Source organism: Pelobates fuscus, chromosome 6 (assembly GCF_036172605.1).
Source record: "Pelobates fuscus isolate aPelFus1 chromosome 6, aPelFus1.pri, whole genome shotgun sequence".
Classification (NCBI taxonomy): Eukaryota; Metazoa; Chordata; class Amphibia; order Anura; family Pelobatidae; genus Pelobates; species Pelobates fuscus.
The window spans coordinates 213,255,776-213,275,493 of record NC_086322.1 but is presented as its reverse complement, the minus strand read 5'-3'; the positions used below and the strand labels follow the sequence as shown (position 1 = coordinate 213,275,493).

The window sequence follows — 19,718 nt, the reverse complement described above, 5'->3', positions numbered from 1 at the left end:
ATACATGAATTAAACACGATCATTTGTTTATTCACTCTGGGTCCCTGAGTTTGATTGAAGATTCACCCTCATTTCTTGGCATAACTATGCAGTAATGCAGGACATCAGACACAGCAAACACTTTTTCATAACTATGTCAAAAACCTCACGCAGGCCTACAAATATCGATATTGAGTTCCTCTGAAGCAGATTACTCACGTACATAGACTTACATAGCACATTGCCGGTGGCTTTGAATTTGCAGAAAATTACCATGCAAACTTTATTTCAAAAATATTGATGATTTAAAAATGTGAAACACAATAATCATAAGCTAACCAAAATTAATGTAAAAGTGCATGTGAAGAACAAAATTGGAGATAGGGTGGACAATTTGGCCCTGCATTAAGTTGGTCTGGACTCCTTGCACATGCCTATGCTGAAGTACAAAATATTTAAAATGGATAATTGTAACAATAATGACTATGAACTAAACTTCTAGCTATCTGGAATTGCAAAATGTATACATTATAAAAAGCTGTCTCTATACATAACCATTAAACCATTCTACTGCAAAATGACATCATAATAAGTTTTTAATGTTTTTTGTTAACTTTTCTGTCATACAGCAAGACCGTCAGAGAGTGGAAAAAAAAACGGACAGGTCTATAAATAAGGATGGAGGTAATCTTTGGAAAAGGACGCCCGGAGCGCAGGTCAGTGCTGGTATGATCCGAGGGCCTTCTTTTTATTTTAAGGCACATTTAGTGATTTTTAACGGAGAGTAACAAGTTCCTCAGATGAGGTGGGATGAATGGCAACAGTATTATCAAAGTCTTTCTTGGTGGCTCCCATTTTGATGGCTACGGAAAATCCTTGCAGCATCTCATCACATCCCAGTCCCTGCATGTGCAACCCGACTACCTGCAATATATAAAAATAAAATAAAAAATAATGTCTATTAGTTAAAATAATGTGTTAAAAAAAATCAGTTATCCAAAATCTATGTCGTATTAGGTCACATGATGTAAACCCAAAATACACATTCGAAACAGTTACTGTAAAGGAAATGTGTTAATTTATTATGACTTGGTGCATGTCTCCCCTCTAAAGGCCATACATTCACCATAAAAGATTAAATTAGGTAATGAGTGTATGGCGTTGTACATTCCCTGAACTCACAGAGAATATCCATTCTTGGGAATGCTCTGGATTTACCCGGTGACTCAAGGTTTTACAGGTGATTGCCAGGTCTGTAGGTGAAACCCCTTATTTCCAGAAAATGACAAGAGTGTAGTGTAATGTAGCCTCTTTATGTTACATACTCTAGGTCTGGGGAACTAAAAACAGGACACTATAGTCACCAAAACAGCTTTAGCTTAATGAAGCAGTACTGGTGTATAGATCATGCTCCAGCAGTCTCACTGCTCAATTCTCATGCCTTCATGAGTTTAATCACTGTGTTTATGCAGCCCTAGCCACAACTCCTTGCATGTGGTTTACACAGCCTTCCTAAACACTTCCTGAAATAGTCATCTAATGTTTACATTTTCCTTTATTGCAAATTCTGTTTAATTTAGAATTTCTCATCTCCTGCTGTGTCTGCAGGAGCCTCCTGTATGTAATTAAAGTTCAATTTACAAAGCAGGAGATTACAGTTTTACAGTAAGTTACATTTGATTGAGAATTAACCCATTTTGTTTTCATGCAGGCTGTGTAATTCACAGCCAGGAGAGGTTTGACTAGGGCTACATGGAAAGAAACAAGAATGATTTAATTCCTAAATGGCAGAGAATTGAGTAGTGAGACTGTGGGGCCGTGATATATACACCAAAACACTTCATTAAGCTAAAGTTCTTTTGTTTGAAGTAATATAAGTTAAAAAATGTTGGTTCTCACCTTTTCCTCTTTGTCAACACAGACTAGTTTCATCACACATTTGGTTTTCCTCGTGGTAATCGCATGGTACATTGGTGTAAATGATGTGGTATAGATCTTTACATTTTCTCTACCTTTTGTGGCCACAGCCTCCTCTAAGAAACACAAAAAGGTTATATAGACCATTACCAGAAACAGAAGATTCATGATCCATATCCCGTATATACTCGAGTATAAGCCGAGTTTTTCAGCACATTTTTTGTGCTGAAAAACCCCAACTCGCTTATACACGAATCAGTGTCTGTATTATGGCAATTTGCATTGCCATAATACAGACGGGGGGCTGCAGAGCGTTTACTTACCTCTCCTGCAGCTCCTGTCAGCTCCCTTCTCCTCCGCGACAGTCCGTTCAGCACCTCTGTCAGCTCCCAGTGTAAGTCTCGCGAGAGCCGCGGGGTCATAGTGCGGCCACGAGACTTACACTGTGAGCTGACAGAGGGAGCTGCACGGACCGGCACGGACCATCTTCCTGCCAGCCCCCCTCCTACACAGTGCCCATCCACTGGACCACCAGGGAGTGAGAGCCCCCCTCCCTGCCATGTATCAAGCAGGGAGGGGGGACGAAAGAAAATAAAATAATAATAAAATAAAAAATAATAATTAAATTAAATAAAAAAAAAAAAATTTTTTTTAAATAAATAATAATAAAATTGCCCACCCCCCACCAAGGCTCTGCAACACACACACACACACACACACACTGCACTCATACACACACTGCACTCATACACACACACACACACACTGCACTCATACACACACTGCATTCATACACACACTGCACTCATACACACACGCTGCACTCATACACACAAACTGCACTCATACACACAAACTGCACTCATACACACACACTGCACTCATACACACTCTGCATTCATACACACACTGCATTCATACACACACACTGCATTCATTATATACACACACTGTAAATAAATATTCAATTAATATAATTTTTTTAGGATCTAATTTTATTTAGAAATTTACCAGCAGCTGCTGCATTTCCCACCCTAGTCTTATACTCAAATCAATACGTTTTCCCAGTTTTTTGGGGTAAAATTAGGGGCCTCGGCTTATATTCGGGTCGGCTTATACTCGAGTATATACGGTACTTAATACTAAATAAGACAAAGATAGAAGTGAATAACTTTGGTCCTCTCTCCCATCTTGCCAGTACTGGGGAACAGTTGGAGGGCCATGATTAGACATCACGGGTAGGGTGAGAGCAAAGGAAATTATAAAAGTAAAAGAAGGAAACAGGAATTTTGAAAGTTTCACAGTAAAAGGACTATTTGTTTCAATACACCTGATCACATGAATTTTTTTATCTGCTTTGTTTCTGAAAATGGCCGACATGGTTAAGACTAAACCAAGATTAGCAATGAAAATAGGTATTTACTCAAGGGTATGCATTGGACATTGATATACATATGCTATAGTATATATAGTCTTTTATTTTACATATAAGTCAGTTTTCCTGTAAATATGACTTCCTTAGTATCACCTGGATAACAAAGATTGTCTGATAGGCCTCAGAAGGAGTTATAGACGTTGGGGGGGTTTCAGGAAATGTGAAATATACAAAGGTGAATATATTTTATTAGGTATACATTTTGCATGTCTCTTTAAATGACTAACAGTATGATTTACCTAGACAATGATCCTCAAGTGGAAAAAAAGCAGAAGTCAATTTCACCATGGAATCTTTCTGCAGACTGGAGCGATCAAACCTGGGGTCTACCTGTTTCTACTAATATGTTTTGATTTCGTTTTTGTAGTGCCTCCTTTCTAGATTCTCTTCGGTTAACGTTTGAGTGTAGGCAGCGATATAAATTAAAATCATATATCTACATATCACTATGTAGCAGCCCATGCTGGACACTGAAGCTCACATATTTATCCATCTAAATAATAAAATAAAAAATCCCCATCCAAAAGCAAACCTATGAACTCATACCTTCAGTGAGTCCAACAGTTCCTATGGGTGGATGACTGAAGACCACTGTTGGAATGTTGTTGTAGTCAAGCTTGGAATCTTCTTGACCTTCAAAAAGTCGATGGGACAATCTTCTCCCAGCTGCTATGGCAACTAAAAAATAGCAAAATTAGTATTATAATAATATTATAAATTATTTGTTTTTATTAGAAGATAAAGCAAAGAGAAAAATGAGCACAAACCATGTTGAGATATTGTGTTTCCCCATAGGAGGTAATTTTCGCTACTTGTTGAGCTTAATTGACAAATCTTTCAGCTCTCAGTGTGTTACCATGTTATTTAATGGAGGAATAAAATTTGTGTTTGATGAGTTGTCCTGTACATATTGCAACTATATCTGCTGCATAAGCTACTTAGGACTCCTGAGCACATCTTGAACCGACACTCTCAGCTCTGTCAAGTTCTTACTGGGACACTACCTGCGGCCTGCTGTTTGATCGAGAGCACGGGATGGGGCCTCCTGCATCTAAGTCTGCTGGGGGAGCTCGGAAAGGAGGTGGAGAAAGACCAAAGAGATAGCTACTGTCATATTCACCTCTACTGTTGCACTTTGCCCTCCTAGGCTGAGAGCCATCTGGGGTTTGACCCCCATATGCCACCCACATCTGCAAAGGGCTGCTCGGTGCCTCAGAAAGCGGCGACAGAGACCCTTGCGCAGTCCCCTATCGGGAAAGGACTTGGGCTCGGAGAGACACAGAGTCTGTGAAATTGTAGTGCCAGCTCTCAGACGGGCGCCTCACCTGGTCTCCTCTGCACGGCCCCCTCGGGATGGGGCTTTTCCATGGGAACTGACATACCTACCAGACGCTGAGTTATGTTTTGCAGCAGCTGTAGTTTCTTTATTTTGTATTAATTCTTGCTACTTTTACTTCTTTCTTATACAAAGGTCTGATTGTGGCAGGTGGCCTCAGCAGTACAAGCTACTGAATACGCAGTCTGATTAGTACAGTGGAATAACCATACTATAGTTACTCATATTGTCAGAATGTTAACCTTGATTTTCTCTGCATGCTTTACCACGTCTGACATAATAGTAATGGTGTTATACTTGGCATACTCCTGGACTAAGCTTATCCACTTACTTTCCTGATATTAATCGCTATGTCTAACTTGCATCCTGTCTCTACCCGCTTAGTTTCAGCCAATCTTTTAGACATATGTGTCTTGCCTGAATCTATTCCATCATAAAATTAGTGCTGTTATTTTGAAATGCCCCACATCTATCCTGATATGTATTTTGAACTGCCTGCTGTAGCTGTTGAGGCATTGTGGACTTGTCTGTAATTATCTTTATGCACTGCAAAAATAAAGAATAATAATTAAAAAAAATATTTTAGATTGTGTTTTAAATCAAAGGGGAACTTCATATGCATCTTTTTCGACCAGAATTCCACTGTTGAGTCTGACTGAGGAAGGATAGACTATCTTAGATAGCAATCAAGTGTTCTCTATCACTTACATTGTAATCATACCAAGTACATCATCCCAAATATCAATGAGTAGCAATCATTGATGTACTTGTTCTGCTTCATAATTTTTTTTGTGTTTGGCATAGCAGAATATTTTTATATACATTTTCGTATTGCTCAGAATGTACTAGAGGGAGAGTTTTAAATAAAAAAAACCTCTGCAATTAAAAAATAAATACAAAAAATCAGTAACATACTCAGACCTTTCACTTAAATCTCTGGGTAAATCAGTGAGTATTAATAAATATTGTAATGTGTTTTTACATGGTTGAGCACTTTTGATTGTATATGTGTAAGAATGAATACCTGATATGTCAAACAGTGAAAACACAATTTCAGATCATCTGATGTTTTCTTAATATTATTATTGGCATTTATATAGCGCCAACTTATTCTGCAGTGCTTTGCAATGTTATAAAGGGGAGAATTTAACAATAAATGGGACAAACTATTACAAATTTTACAAATAACCCTTCTATAAAGTTTTGTTAAAAATCACTAGCAAAATAGTCGGAAAAAAGAAAATTCCATCTAGCTTCTCTGCTTACTAGTCTATTGTTGCCTCATTGTGATTGCCTTGTCTGAATTGTATTATGGTGTAATTTACTAAATCTTTGATATAAAGCGACAGCTCCCTTTAAATAGAAAGGTATAAACTCCACTGAACTAGAAGCAAGGTCCTTCAGAATATAAAATATAAGGCAGAACAAACACATCCTTTTTAACTTCATTAGAAACAGCAATTTAATTACCTGGAGTCAAGAGAGCTCGTCCACACACATCTCCCACAGCATAAATTCCCTTCCTGCTGGTGTTCTGGTACTCATCAACCACAATGTGGCCCTTCTCATCCAATTCAAGACCCTGGAATAAGACAAAAAGAAGGAAGTTCATAAATATACTAAAAACCATCACAAGCAGAAATAAAGATAAAACTAACACTGGCTAAGGCCAGTAAGGTTTTGTCATGCATGAAAAAGGCCATTCATTCTCGGGATGAGAATATCATTTTGCCTCTTTATAAATCACTGGTAAGACCACATATTAAATATGCTGTGCAATTTTGGGAACCTGATATAATGGCACTAGAAAAAGTGCAGAGGCGAGCTACAAAATTGACAAATGGAATGGAACATATCAGCTATGAAGAAAGGTTAACAATTTTAAACCTATTTAGTTTAGAAAAACGTCGCCCGAGAGGGGATATGATAACATTATACAAATATATTCGGGGCCAATACAAACCATTGTGTGGAAATCTATTCACAAACCGGACTTTACATAGGGCACGAGGTCATGCGTTTAGACCGGAAGAAAGAAGATTTCGTCTAAGGCAAAGGAAAGGATGTGGAATTTCCTGCCTGAAGAAGTGGTTTTATCAGAGTCCATACAGATGTTCAAACAGCTACTAGATGCATACTTGCAAAAACAGAATATTCAAGGATATAATCTTATAATGTAGGGTAATAACTGCTTGATCCAAGGATAAATCTGACTACCATTCTGGGGTCAAGAAGGAATATTTTTCCTAGCTTGTTGCAAAATTGGAAGTGCTTCAAACTGGGTTTGTTTTTTTTTTGCCTTCTTTTGGATCAACAGCGAAAAACAAATGTGAGGAAGGCTGAACTTGATGGACGCAAGTCTCTTTTCAGCTATGTAACTGTAAGCTTACCAAGTTTTCTAGGTTCAATCCTTCAGTATTAGGATCTCTCCCAATAGCCCACAACAAGCAGTCGACATCTTGGATTGTCCTAACAGTGGGCTTGCGTCCAGGGACAGAGCACAGCACATTGATCTCTAAACCTGTGGGCGTCTTGTTTACAGCCTTCACCTGAGAAAGACAAGGTCATGTTTAAAAACGTAAGCACTGATAAACACAAACAACAGTAAAAGCATGTCAAGAAAAAACAGGTTGAGTCTTGCTATACAAAGATTCCACATCAATAGTATTAAGGATAGTGCTATGTATACATCTATATTTGTAATATAAAAAAATACAAACGTAGATTGTTCTCAGCAGTACCTCAGCATACTTCCAGACATCTACACCAGCATTCTCCAATTCTTCTGTGCAGTTTGTACTAATCGTAGAGTCAAATGTCCTTAGGACCTGTAATAAATATAAACATGTAAATAAGAGATTGTTCTGCGAAATAGAAAGGTCCCCATATGCCTTAAAGATAGTTTACATCTCCAAATATTCTACCATTGTTCTTCTGGGGACAATAAGAGTTGCACAATAATATCAGACATGCTCTGCCTGCACAACTTGAACTAATGGTATACTTCTCATACAACAGTGCTTCTGAAGCACTCTGGACATGGACAACCTTGAGGGAAACTGACTAGTATAGCTAATGGTCAGTCTGGCAAGCTCCCACAACATCACTGACATGACTCTATTGGCCCGTGCATCTCCCTATCCCACATTCCGACCCTCTCAATTTTTGGAATTATGTATAAGTTCAATGTTTTCCCCTTCCAATCCATGTGGATCTCTGTATAATGTGGATTTAACAATGCTGATAACCATTTTATTCTAGATCTGCTCTATTCCATAGGTATTCATGAAACATATACCCATGGAATAGAGCAGACCTAGAATAAAATAGACCTCAAGTTATATCCAACCAATTGTTCCTACTGTCTATTTCACTGCTATCTCATCATCTTCCCTTCCACTGTTCATTGGTGTCCCACAAGTAAGACTATTTGGCCCTCTACACCTCTTCTTGCGGTATCTTTCAGTGTTAATGAAAGATATGTGAAGGCAAAACTGAGATTTACCACTTCTTGCTATCTTCTTTCATATCTCATGTAACATCTGCCCTTGTATTGTTTCTTTTTTTTTATTGGTGCCCCATTACTGCATGAAACATAGCCTCACTAAAATGGTAAATCTTTAATTCCTCTAGTTCCTCACAACTAACCAATATATCGCTCATTTAACAAAAAACAAAACATTTTCATATCCCCACCTATCCAAGCATAAATCTTGATGGCGCACGCTCCTTCACCCCTAAAATGTATTCTTTCACCATTCCTGCAACTTCCACCTCAAAAATATTGCTCAAATGAAGCATTACCTTGTCTTGGCGAATCAGCAAAGCAGCTCTTGATCCAAGAGCTGACAAGATTCCAGCTATTTCCACAGCAATGTAGCCTGCACCAATAATAACACTGCGCCTGAAAGAGAAAGGGACATTTCACTTTATGGGATGTGTAAACACATTAATGTAAAATGTAGAAATAATTAAACCGTACATACAATGCTCTGTGTTTTATATTTTTACATTCATTGTATTATTATGTAGTCTAGTATTATTGGATGTGCAACTGAAACTTTTTAAGGTTTTAAGGATATGAAAGAACACTTGTTATGGTCACAATTCTTTTCTCATTAAGTCGATATAATAGAGATAATTTCAAATATATATGAAAAAAGAAAGGTTTGTGAAAGAAGTAGGACTTTGCTTATGCAAATAGCAGTCTTATCTGTCAATGTTTTCTTTGGATACATAAAGTGATGGATATGGTGATCTCCCTCTCATGCTGCAGTCACACAGTAGAGAGCACTCTGTACTGTATGAAATAAAAAATGCCTCTGCTGATGTCAGTACCGACATCAAATCCTCTGAGTTAGGGTTACTATACTGGTAAGAGTGAAGGATAATATAGGATTAAAGTTAGGGTAGGTGTGTGGTTAGAGTTATTGTAATCATTGAGTTAGGGGTAGGGTTGGTACACTGTTAGCGATAACTACGAAAAATGTATCTTAGACATTGTTGTTGTTTTCAAAACACTAATAAATTCTGCAGCGCAGGACAATCAGGACTGATACATGTATATATTTTGAGTTCTTTTTTTTGCACTTGATGAATAAAAAGTATTATCAACAAAACTGTAAAATGTGGTTTTACATTTTCAACATTTTATTCATACATAATGTTGTATTAGGAAAGAAATAAATAAGAATATATAATATGTATGGGTATACTTAAAAAGGAACCCTTATATTACAGTGAAGAAACACATTTTATGTTTTTTTTTTGTTAAAAAGTAGGACAATAACCTCCTTTTTAAGGGGTTAAAATACTTCAGCAAGCTTAGTAGCCTTAGGGGACTGGATACCCCTCTACATTTCTTATTTTCTCTGTGCCATTATTAATAAGTTGCAAAGAAGGGTCATATAAATAGTGAGAAAAAAATAAGCAGATGCTCAGAGCCCAGTGCTTTAAAACTATCCTTTCTTTGTGTAACATTCTGTGTAACACTCTTTTTTGATTTAAGCTAGATGGGAATTACTGGGAAGATATAGGTTAGTTAGTGGCATTGGGTGAAGTTAGTGTCTGACTGTGTGTGAAAGGTTAGATAGCGGGGATCCAGTTCCACCTCTGGCAAAACAACAGTAAAACAAAGCAGTCCAGCAAAACAACTTGAACTTAATGAAGCAGGTTTGATATATAGAGCATGCCCCATGCAGTGACACCAAATAATTCTCTGTGGTTTAAGAGTTAAATCACTTTGCTTATGTAGCCCTAGCCACAACTCTCACGACTCTGTTAATTAAACTTTATTCACACACAGGAGGCTGCTGTACGTTCAGACTGGCAATTGACAGAGTAGCTGAAGTGCTTTATGGGTCTGGAGTGTCCCTAGAAGTTAGGTGAAATTTATCTGTAGTGGGTTACTTTAGCTCAGCACTTTGTCAAGTTGCAGTCTGGACAGAGTAAATTGGATTATAAAAGTGAGAATTATAAATACTTAGAGTCAAATTAGCGATAGCAGGAAACAGAGAACAATGTGGATAAGGAAAAGAAAATGTCTAAATGAACAGCAAGTAGAACTCTAGGATGAATACAAAGGAGAATGTGTAAAATATCTGAACTAAGTGGGGACAGAGGCAAAATATTAGCAAGAGGGGGAAGGGGGTGTAGATTTTATTTAAAAAAAGTCCAGTGATATTTTGTTAAAAAATGGGCATAGGCATTTTTTAAGTTATTAAAGTGATGATAAATTAACTTACTTTGGTAATTCTGTAAGTTCAAAAAATCCATCACTTGTGATGCCCAGACTGGCACCTGAAAAAACAGGGAAAAAAAGGTACAAACTTGAATTCAGAACAAAACTTTTGTCCATATTGTAAATAGTAACTAATATTATCCCTATGCTGCATACACAGGAAATGCAATATGTTGAGAATCAACCTAACAAGCAAAATCATTCATTAACCATTTGAGGATGTTAGGATGCGATTTCAGTAATAGATTCCCTAGATAGCAATTGAAAAGCAGTTGTACAAAGGACTTAATTCTGGAGATATTCCACTTGTGGGGGGGTGGTGATGGTGATCTGCCTGAGGCACCCAGAGAGGATATGGAGTCTGTGGGGATACCAATCTTACGAAGAAAGGTTCCCCAATCCTCTTCACCCAGCAATCGAAGTAAGACATTCTTGTGTGTAACCACTAGGGGTCTGGAAGTGTCTCATCAATATGTTATATCTTGGGACCACAAAAGTTGGGTCTGTGGAAGGAGGTATCTTCTCCAAAAGGCTGTGTGCATGGATAAGTTTGGGAAGATGGTAATGGCATTACCTTAAAAATTATAGAGAGTTTTCCAACTCAGCGCTTGTAGAAAGGACACCTTATCCCCTCCTGTCTGGAACTTAACTAATAAGTCTCTAGGAGCAGTAGCGGGTGATGCTGGTGCCTTGAGGATCTGCCGAGACCGCAGGAAAACTAACTTACTGCTCCAGGGCGGGACCGCTGGTCCCCCAAATCTTATTCTACAGCTTTAATTTCTTATTTTAAGACAGCCACATCAGAGACTAGAATGAGCCTTATATCCTCCAGGAAAACTCGCAAATCTCTCTTGTCGGCTGAGCAGCTTCTGCCGCCTGATAAAAAAGGACTAGAGAGTAGGTGTCAACCAGACTGTTCCTCTATAGTAAAGATGAGTTGTTCGCCCCATGAGGAGGAAAGTTTGTCCAGCTCCGACACCTCTTAGGAGGGTATTCCAGTTGCGGCCTAGAGAACAAGTCTACAATATGTACATTTCCAGATGGTTTATCCGCCCTATGCTTCTCCAGCCTATAAGTAGTAGTGCCCTTGTTATAAGCAGTTAATATTATTATTTGCATTTACATAGCGCCAGCTTATTCTGCAGCTCTTTACAATCTTAAAATGAGGAAAATTTATCAATAAATGAGACAATTACAAAATGTCACAGAATAATAGGTTGACACCAATCCACTGGGGAAAGCACTCAGGATATCCGCAATATAGCTGGACATGGTTCATCCATTTACAGTACTTTAGCTGTGGGTCCCGTCCCCACCCCTTTCATTTTTGTGTAATTTTTGTATTATAAATGAGGTGTTATATATGTATATGTCATGTTAAATTAAAGCCATTTCTGTCTTTTAACAAACTATATATAACATGTATGGGGCACTTGAAGAGAAAACTTTAAAATTATGGTGGAACAAGCCTATAGTTCAAATTCAAGATTTTGTTTTGGTTCATAACGTGGAAAACTACCTGCATTCTTAAAGGGACACTCCAGGCACCCAGACCACTTCTGGCCATTGGAGTGGTCTGGGTGCCAACTCCCACTACCCTTAACCCTGCAACTGTAAATATTGCAGTTTTTATAAACTGCAATATTTACCTTGCAGGGTTAACTCCTCCTCTAGTGGCTGTCTACTAGACAGCCACTAGAGGGCACTTCCGTGTCTATAGCACTGTGCTAGAGCGTCGCTGGACGTCCTCACACTGTGTGAGGACCTCCAGCGTCGCTCAATTCCCCATAGGAAAGCATTGAAAAGCATTTGCAATGCTTTCCTATGGAGAGCTCTAATGCGCGTGCGCGGCATTGCCGCGCATGCGCATTACGTCTCCCCGGCCGGCGGGCGGGATCAGTCTCGCCCACCGGCTGACGTAAGGAAGGGGAGGAGCGGCGGCGACCCGAAACCACCGCCGAGGAACATCAGCGGGAGTCTCAGGTAAGTGACTGAAGGGGTTTTAACCCCTTCAGCAACCGGAGATGGGAGGTGGGAGGGAGAGGGGACCTGCAGTGCCAAAACAGATTGTTTTCCTGACACTGGAGTGTCCCTTTAAGCAGAAATCACAATCACAAATTTTAGACCGAAATTGCTGAGGTGGAAGTACGAAGTATAGCTAGATTGGAGATTTTTTTCTAGTGAACCTCGTAAGTCCCAAATGTTGAATTTCCCTTCTCAATTCTCCATGATCCCTGTTACTTCTCATGTAACCATGATCGCCATTTAAATGAACAACCATGATTGTGATCTGGTTAAAATAAACTATAGTTTATTGTTACAAATATGTATCACCAGACATTTCATGGCATTTCTTACCAGGCACCTCCTCATCCGAGGGTATAGTTGGCTTGCCCCCGGTGGCTATCAGGATGTGCGGTGCTGTGTACTTCTCACCGTTCACTTCAAGTGTTGGCTCTGGATCAGATGTGAAGGATGCATGACCCCGGATAATTTGAATCTGGTCCTATTAAATGTATAAAATTGCTTTATGTTCAAATGGATGTAATTAAAACTGAGCATCACTTCTTTCCCACTGACATGCGGAAAAGATGGTCAAGTGACAATAATAACAAACATTGTGATAAATAGAAATATACAGAACTGAAGCATTCACATGGTTTATCATGTTTTACTTATGATCATGCTCCTCCGAATTATGACAGAATAGTAATAAACAGACAGGGTTATTCACTAATCACATATAAAGAGAAGTCATGAATTTACAGTGAATTTAAAATTTTAAGCCAAAATAATCAAATTGAAAACATAGCTGAAAAAATACCTACTGTGGCTTAAAATGTGAAATTTAATTTTAATTCCTGAAAAATCACACTTTAGTGTCAAACCTTTAGAAATTAGTTAAGATATCAGCTAAACTTACTAGTTATTTTATAAATAATACATACCTTGTGAAGGTTGCTTTGGTAGATGTCATTCAGACGACTAACATAGGCATCTCGTTTTTCTTTGATTACCCTGTAAGCGATATATAAAAAGAATTAGAAGCCGCGGGCGGGGCCTGACCGATGAGCTGAGCGGACGCGACATAGAGTTGCTTCTGCATCTACAAATGAAAACGTAGATTGATCATCCAAGAAAGGTACCCAAACGACGCAAAAGTGCCACCACCAGTGAGGTGACACTGTGGGGCACATGCAGATACCAAATAAGCAGCCCATCGAGCATGACTTGGCAAAGCGACACCTGCGGCCTACAAGCATATTCGCGGCCTTCTGGCGAAAACTAGAGGACCGACAAGCCATGGCACAAGGCCCAGAGGTGTATTCACCGCCACCTACACGCTCCCGCTATCAAGGCACAAGGGGAAACGAGCACAGAAATGGCGCAACCTGAAATTACTCTACCCGCCTCCAAGCAGACTCACACTGGCGCACCCAGCAGCGAGCAACCCCTCACACAAGCACAAATACAATTCGTCCCGACCCACCTCTCGGCCTCTAATCAACCAAGAAGCGTCTGTGCCACTACGCACACCGGAGCAGAATAGCAAAGAGGAGAACCCAGCGGGTCCCGGAAGACCAGCACTACCACAGACAAGCAGCGGAGAGATTTGGCCCACGAACACAGCCGAACCCAACGCCGGGACATGGGCAGAAGACACCCCGACAGCCCAACGATTACGAGACCCAGAGGAGGGGAACCCACTGCCCTTCAGCTAGAAGCACATGTCAAGCCTCCAGAGCCGGCCTCAGTTGAGCAAAGAGGACAGAGTGGGGGAAGAGTCCTAGTACCGACCACCCAAAGGCTCAACCAGACTACCGGTAGCCAAATCTGGCATTCATAAATATCCGAGACATTTTAGCTTTACCACCAGATAACTCCAGCAATTGCTCAGAATACACGAGACTCTCTACACCTTATAACCTTACTGTTATAACCAGACTTAAGCAAGCATAACGCACCTCCTGTATTATGTAAGCAACAGGTCTCCTAACCACATAACTTACATGACTAGGTTAGCACACACAATAGGGTGTCATTATACTCCTAGTTGACGCATTGGTCCCCTTCAGGCTATATGCGTGTGTGTTACACTATCATCTAACAACTGATACACGAATACTATAATAGCATGTTACTTGACGAGATCTGTATATAGTTCCTAACCTAACATGTCTCCTAGCCAAACAAATCATATTGCTACATTTGCATCTAACCTGTATTATGAGCCCGGCTGGATGGACCCAACGTGAAATCTTATTACCATGCTTAACTATTGTTTAAAATTCCACTGTACACCTTTAAAAAGGCTATTAATGTTACCCTGTCAGTCAGTTTAGCCTGCTTACTATATCTTCATGTTTTATTTGCCTACTGATGACTATTAACACACTTGTGTTCCTAACCTATAATTCCAATATAAAAAATTAGCAGTTTCAGTGTATTCCATGCTATTGATATATTTTGCCTGTTTTCACTCGGCTTGTTACAGCTGTATGTTCACACTTGCACAATAAAACAAAAAAATAAAGAGTTAGAAGCCTAGACTACTATTACTCTGCTTATCTTAAAACAACTCTTCACATGATCAGATTTATATAAATATATATTCCACAGTCCATACAATTGTAAGATTTCCAAATTTACTTGATTATTTAAATGTATATAAAATGTTTCATTTAATAGTAATCACTGAGGTTTCTTTGGAATACATTTGCTTCAGTTGTTTGTATCTGATTCAGAAGCACACACTAATACTAAGGAGGGCATGTTTATAATTCTAAATAGCTTTATTTATACACCACAAAGCAGAGCTCAAATGTACTTCCTTGTTCTAGAACCATACTGTCTTTGTAATACTGAGCTCAAGTAAACATTGCGGTCTTTCCGTGAACTTCAATTGGCAATAAAAGGGATATCTTTAATGGGAAAAGGAATGGAAACAGCCAAGACATTTAACTTTACAGATAAAAATATGACATTGACTCTCCTCATGCAATTTGTCAATTTGTATGAACTGAAAACAGTTTTTTGCACTTAAAAAAGGGGGGGGATTAGGGCCCTTGTAAAAACAAGTTTTTTTTTGTTTTGTCAACAATTACATACTTCCATGTAAACTTGACATCTGACGTCGTAAAGCCATAATCTTCATGATCGTGGATGTACTCAGAATGGATGGCAGCATTCCACATTATCTGTTGGAGAAGAGCTCAGAAAATTTAGATTTCCTTGCACCACAAAACAGGCTCATTACTAAACGGGCAAGTAGGCTATGTGAGTCTAGTTGGGTGCTGGTAAAACTACTGACAACAATTGGGAGTTGGAAAACAAAAAGGCAATGGATATCTAGTAAATGTACTAATTTGGCCCTGTCTGCACTTATCTCTATAAATTGGGGGATACCCCTTTAAAATTAACACAATAGAGAATAGCAAGACCTTTTCTTTTTCCAGGAGGGTTCTATACCGACTCCATCATTTGACTTGTAAATACCTTTTTTACTAGTTTCTTTCAATGTATATATTTTAAACTAATTGGGAGTTATGCTTGAAATTAACTTCTCTAAATTAGAGTGTTAAACGATTGCGAGAAATAAAAAGTTTACCTTTTTTGGTACACATCCCACATTCACCTGTAGATAAAAAAAAAAAAAAAAAAAAGAACATAAACTAAAACATGTAAAAAGGCAATGGGCACGTTAAACAAAAGCAAACACGAGTAAATGAGATGTACTTCAAAGGAATGAAAGGTTACCAACAAAGTAAGAGATGTCACACGATAAGCTGATTCACACAAACTCACAAATAGCACTAAAACAACACTGCCGGACAATAGGACAGCCTGTAAGCAAAGGATTACTAAATTCTGCAAATGCCAAGCTAACATCCCCGTGAAATACAGCCATTGAAAGTATACAACAGAGGGCTACTATTAACATGGGTCCTGTACATCAGTGCTCTCAGTGTGTGTGTGTATATATATATATATATATATATATATATATTATTTTGGCTAGTCGCCAGCATCAAGCACTGGCTGTCTGGCACCTGCCAGCTGTGCGTCAGATGCCAAAATTGCACTGTATTCACGCTATCCAGCCCAAAACTAAGCTCTGTATCTTCACCTCCGGCAGCTAAAGGGATAATATCTTTACGTGCAGGGCTTCCTAGTGAAGTTTTTAGGAAGCAACACAAATTTATGCTTGTAAAACATTGCTTAAGATAAAATGTTGTAACATGCTATTTTGTGCTGTGTAATATCTTGCAAAATTGTGTAATATCTTGGCATAAAAATAGCTGGCAGCAAGCTGACATTGTCAGAATATGACACTACATGAGCTGTAGTGTAAGTACAGCTTAAAGTGACACTACAGACTCCTATTAAAAAAGAATACTAACAGGTTGTGCCTAGTTAAACCTTTAAATGGTTACTCCAAGCACCATGACTAATTCAGTGTATTGAAGTGGTTATGGTGCTTCAAGTCTGTATGTGCAGCATTTCAATATAAATATGTTACACCTATGACAGTGTAATTAGTACATAATTAGCCTGCACGGACCTCTGTGCATATTCTATACAGAGAGGGTCATTCATTGACTGTGAGCAATCAGCTTACACTTGGCTTAGAGGAGGTATTGCACCAACCGGAGGTTTGCCCCATTACCGGTGAAAAGCACCAGGCATGGATTCAATGCTTGGAGTAGCTCTACAAGGCAGAGGTGGAAAAAAGATTAGTGTTGCTCTAGAACTTCAACGATGTTTTATCAATCTTGAAAAGGCACCATAGCTGCTCACACAACTTAGATGCAATGTTCAGGTTAGTTAATAGTTAGTTATGCTGTGTGTTTTTTTTTTTGGTTTTTTTTTAAATCATCTTAAAAGGAACTCTATAGTTACCAGAACAACTACAGCTTAATGTTGTCATTCTGCTGTGTGTAGTCTGTCCCTGCAAGCTTTTTAATGTAAGCACTGCCGTTTCAGAGAAAGGGCAGTGTTTACATTGCAACCTAGGAACACCTCTAGTGGCCACTCCTCAGACAGCTACTAGAGGTACTTCCTGGGTCAGTGCTGCACAGTTCAGCATCACCATGCAGGTCTTTCCGCATAGTGATGCAATGTGTCAATGCATCTCTATTAGGAGATGCTGATTGGCTAGGGTTGCGTTTGACCCCACCCCAGCTCCACCTCCTTAGCTGACATCATCAGAACACTGCATGGACTCGCGCAGCACTGGAAATCAGATATGTTTTCTTATTATTTAAAAGGGGCAAGGGGGGAGGGGAGGGGGCAAGTGGGGAGGGGAGGGAGGGCAAGAACCCTACATGTGTTTTAAACACTATAGGATTAGGAATGCATTTCAGAATCTGGTTGAGCCCTTAAAGAATAGTTTGCATGTTAAACTCAGCAGTGCTGTAGCATTACTCTCACCAGTTGTGTGTGTGTATATAGCTCTATTTAAATATATATGTTTTTGTTCTTGTATATCTTAATGTAAATTTTCCATACAATGCATTAAAAAAGATTGTGTTAAATTCACTCTGGTGTGTCTCCTTAAGGCTAGCATGAGAAAGCATTACATGAATTGGAGCTCTGCAACTTATAATACACTTTACCGAACCCTGCAGTTTAAGGCACACTAACATTAGTAGTGTAATAAATCACCATGGCTCAAAACTGTCCAAAATATACTACTGAATTATGAACAAACAGGGACACTTTAATTGTAGGGGTGTGAATTGGAGTGTTGATAGTGGCATTTTAGTTACATTACAAATAAATTTTGCAACTGAAATGTAATTTAAAGCAAGTTACAGTATCTTATTTACACAGAGTGATTGTAAACATGTTTATTGTAGTTTAAAGACACATTACTGTGAGTATTATTGCTGTGGAGCTCTGTTGTACACTCAGACACACCAACAGTATGGAGCTCCTAGAAAAGAGGGACATTAGGATAGAAATTATGTACATTTGGGCCCACAATCGGGAAAGTACCTCCTAAATAGGGACACTTGGATGTGCATTACATGTACTAATAAAGCTCCACCCAAGAGGAAGTCAGAAGCTATTTAATTCTCCCCTAATCTACTCCCAAAACAATGTCATTGAGTAATTTGTGGTGTAAATGTGTACACTGACTGCTCCCACCCCGAGATAAAGGATCTCAGCCCCTGGTCCTCGCTGCTAGCCCGAACTGAGGATGCAGGGGATGCTCCCTGTCTAGATGGCGCCCCAGCAGTCCTCCCTCACCTGCTCGGCGCTGTACCAATCATGATGTACATTTAACCCTTGTTAAAGTTCGGCAGGTTTCACAGAGTTCTAACTCTTGTATGTACATTCTATACACTATATACTTACACACGTGCCCCCCAGCTTGTTGCTCTCCACCACGGCCGCCCTGGCACCGAGCTCTGCCGCCCTGCGGGCACCGGCCAGCCCTCCCGAGCCGCCCCCGATCACGAGGTAATCAAACGAGCAATGGGGGCGCCGCCGCCCTGAACCCCCAGACTGTACATCTCCGGTAACACCGGGGCCGGGCATGGCATGGGACATGGTGAGACTGGCACTGCCCACCCTGGACCAGGCAGGGGATCTGCGGGCCAAGTCGGGACTGAGGGGGCGTCCGGCGGATCTGAAGGAGTAGAACCTGGCACTGCTTAGGGTACCGGGTACACTGCTGGCAGGAGGGGGTGTGCAACTGGGCACAGTCCTAGTGATGCCTCCCCAGCAGGGTTTAACGAAGCAGCAGGTGCTGGTGGTGTATGAGGATGTCCCTGACAGGGGGTAGCTGGTCCCCGGGCTGGGTGGCTTGCTGCCCCGGCTCTGTTTGTACAGCAATGCTGGAGACCCGAGGCCTCTGCTAGCCCGCGCTATGAATGCCATAACACGGAAGTCCCTGGGTACATGTACTGGGAGGGTATCAGGCAGGAGGAGGCTGCTCTCTGCTTAGTCACTGTGACTAGTCAGCCTGGAGATCAGTACAATCATTACCTGATCTCAAGGCGCTGCCAATCGGGCAATGAGTGGGCTAGCAGGAGAGACATCATGGCTAGTCACAGTGACTGCTCATTTACGGGTTTACACAATCCTCTATGTGAGGGAGGGCTTCATGCACTCACAGTCCTGCATACCAGAGCACCCAGCCATTATTGTTTAATCTGCACTCTGCTTAATTAACCCCTTAAGGACCGGACTGGTTTTGCGATGTTGTACATTTGCGACCAGGCATCTTTTTACACTTTTGTGGTGTTTGTGTTTAGCTTTAATTTTCCGCTCTCTCATTTACTGTTCCCATACAAATTATATAT

At 39.9% G+C, this 19,718-nt stretch overlaps 1 protein-coding gene across 1 annotated transcript; it reads right to left on the bottom strand.

Annotated features, from left to right (window-relative positions):
* Positions 1–557: 557 nt before the first annotated feature.
* GSR (glutathione-disulfide reductase) lies at positions 558–19,517 on the bottom strand. The gene is made up of 13 exons (XM_063458724.1): positions 18,769–19,517; positions 16,016–16,042; positions 15,517–15,605; positions 13,356–13,425; positions 12,766–12,913; positions 10,412–10,466; positions 8,472–8,571; positions 7,409–7,495; positions 7,058–7,216; positions 6,138–6,249; positions 3,878–4,009; positions 1,879–2,012; positions 558–903 (listed from the first exon to the last, which is right to left on the bottom strand). Exons 1-13 carry the CDS (start codon positions 19,291–19,293, stop codon positions 754–756), a joined length of 1,788 nt encoding a protein of 595 aa, XP_063314794.1. The 5' UTR covers positions 19,294–19,517; the 3' UTR covers positions 558–753.
* Positions 19,518–19,718: the final 201 nt, after the last annotated feature.

Bases quoted from the DNA above. Each gene is read 5' to 3' on its own strand.
- GSR (XM_063458724.1), bottom strand. From the start codon at position 19,293: ATGGCATTCATAGCGCGGGCTAGCAGAGGCCTCGGGTCTCCAGCATTG. The intron at 13,426-15,516 runs GTATGTAATTGT...TATCGCTTACAG, and splicing joins GATGTCAAGTTTACATGGAA to GGTAATCAAAGAAAAACGAG. The intron at 7,217-7,408 runs GTACTGCTGAGA...TGTCTTTCTCAG, and splicing joins ATGTCTGGAAGTATGCTGAG to GTGAAGGCTGTAAACAAGAC.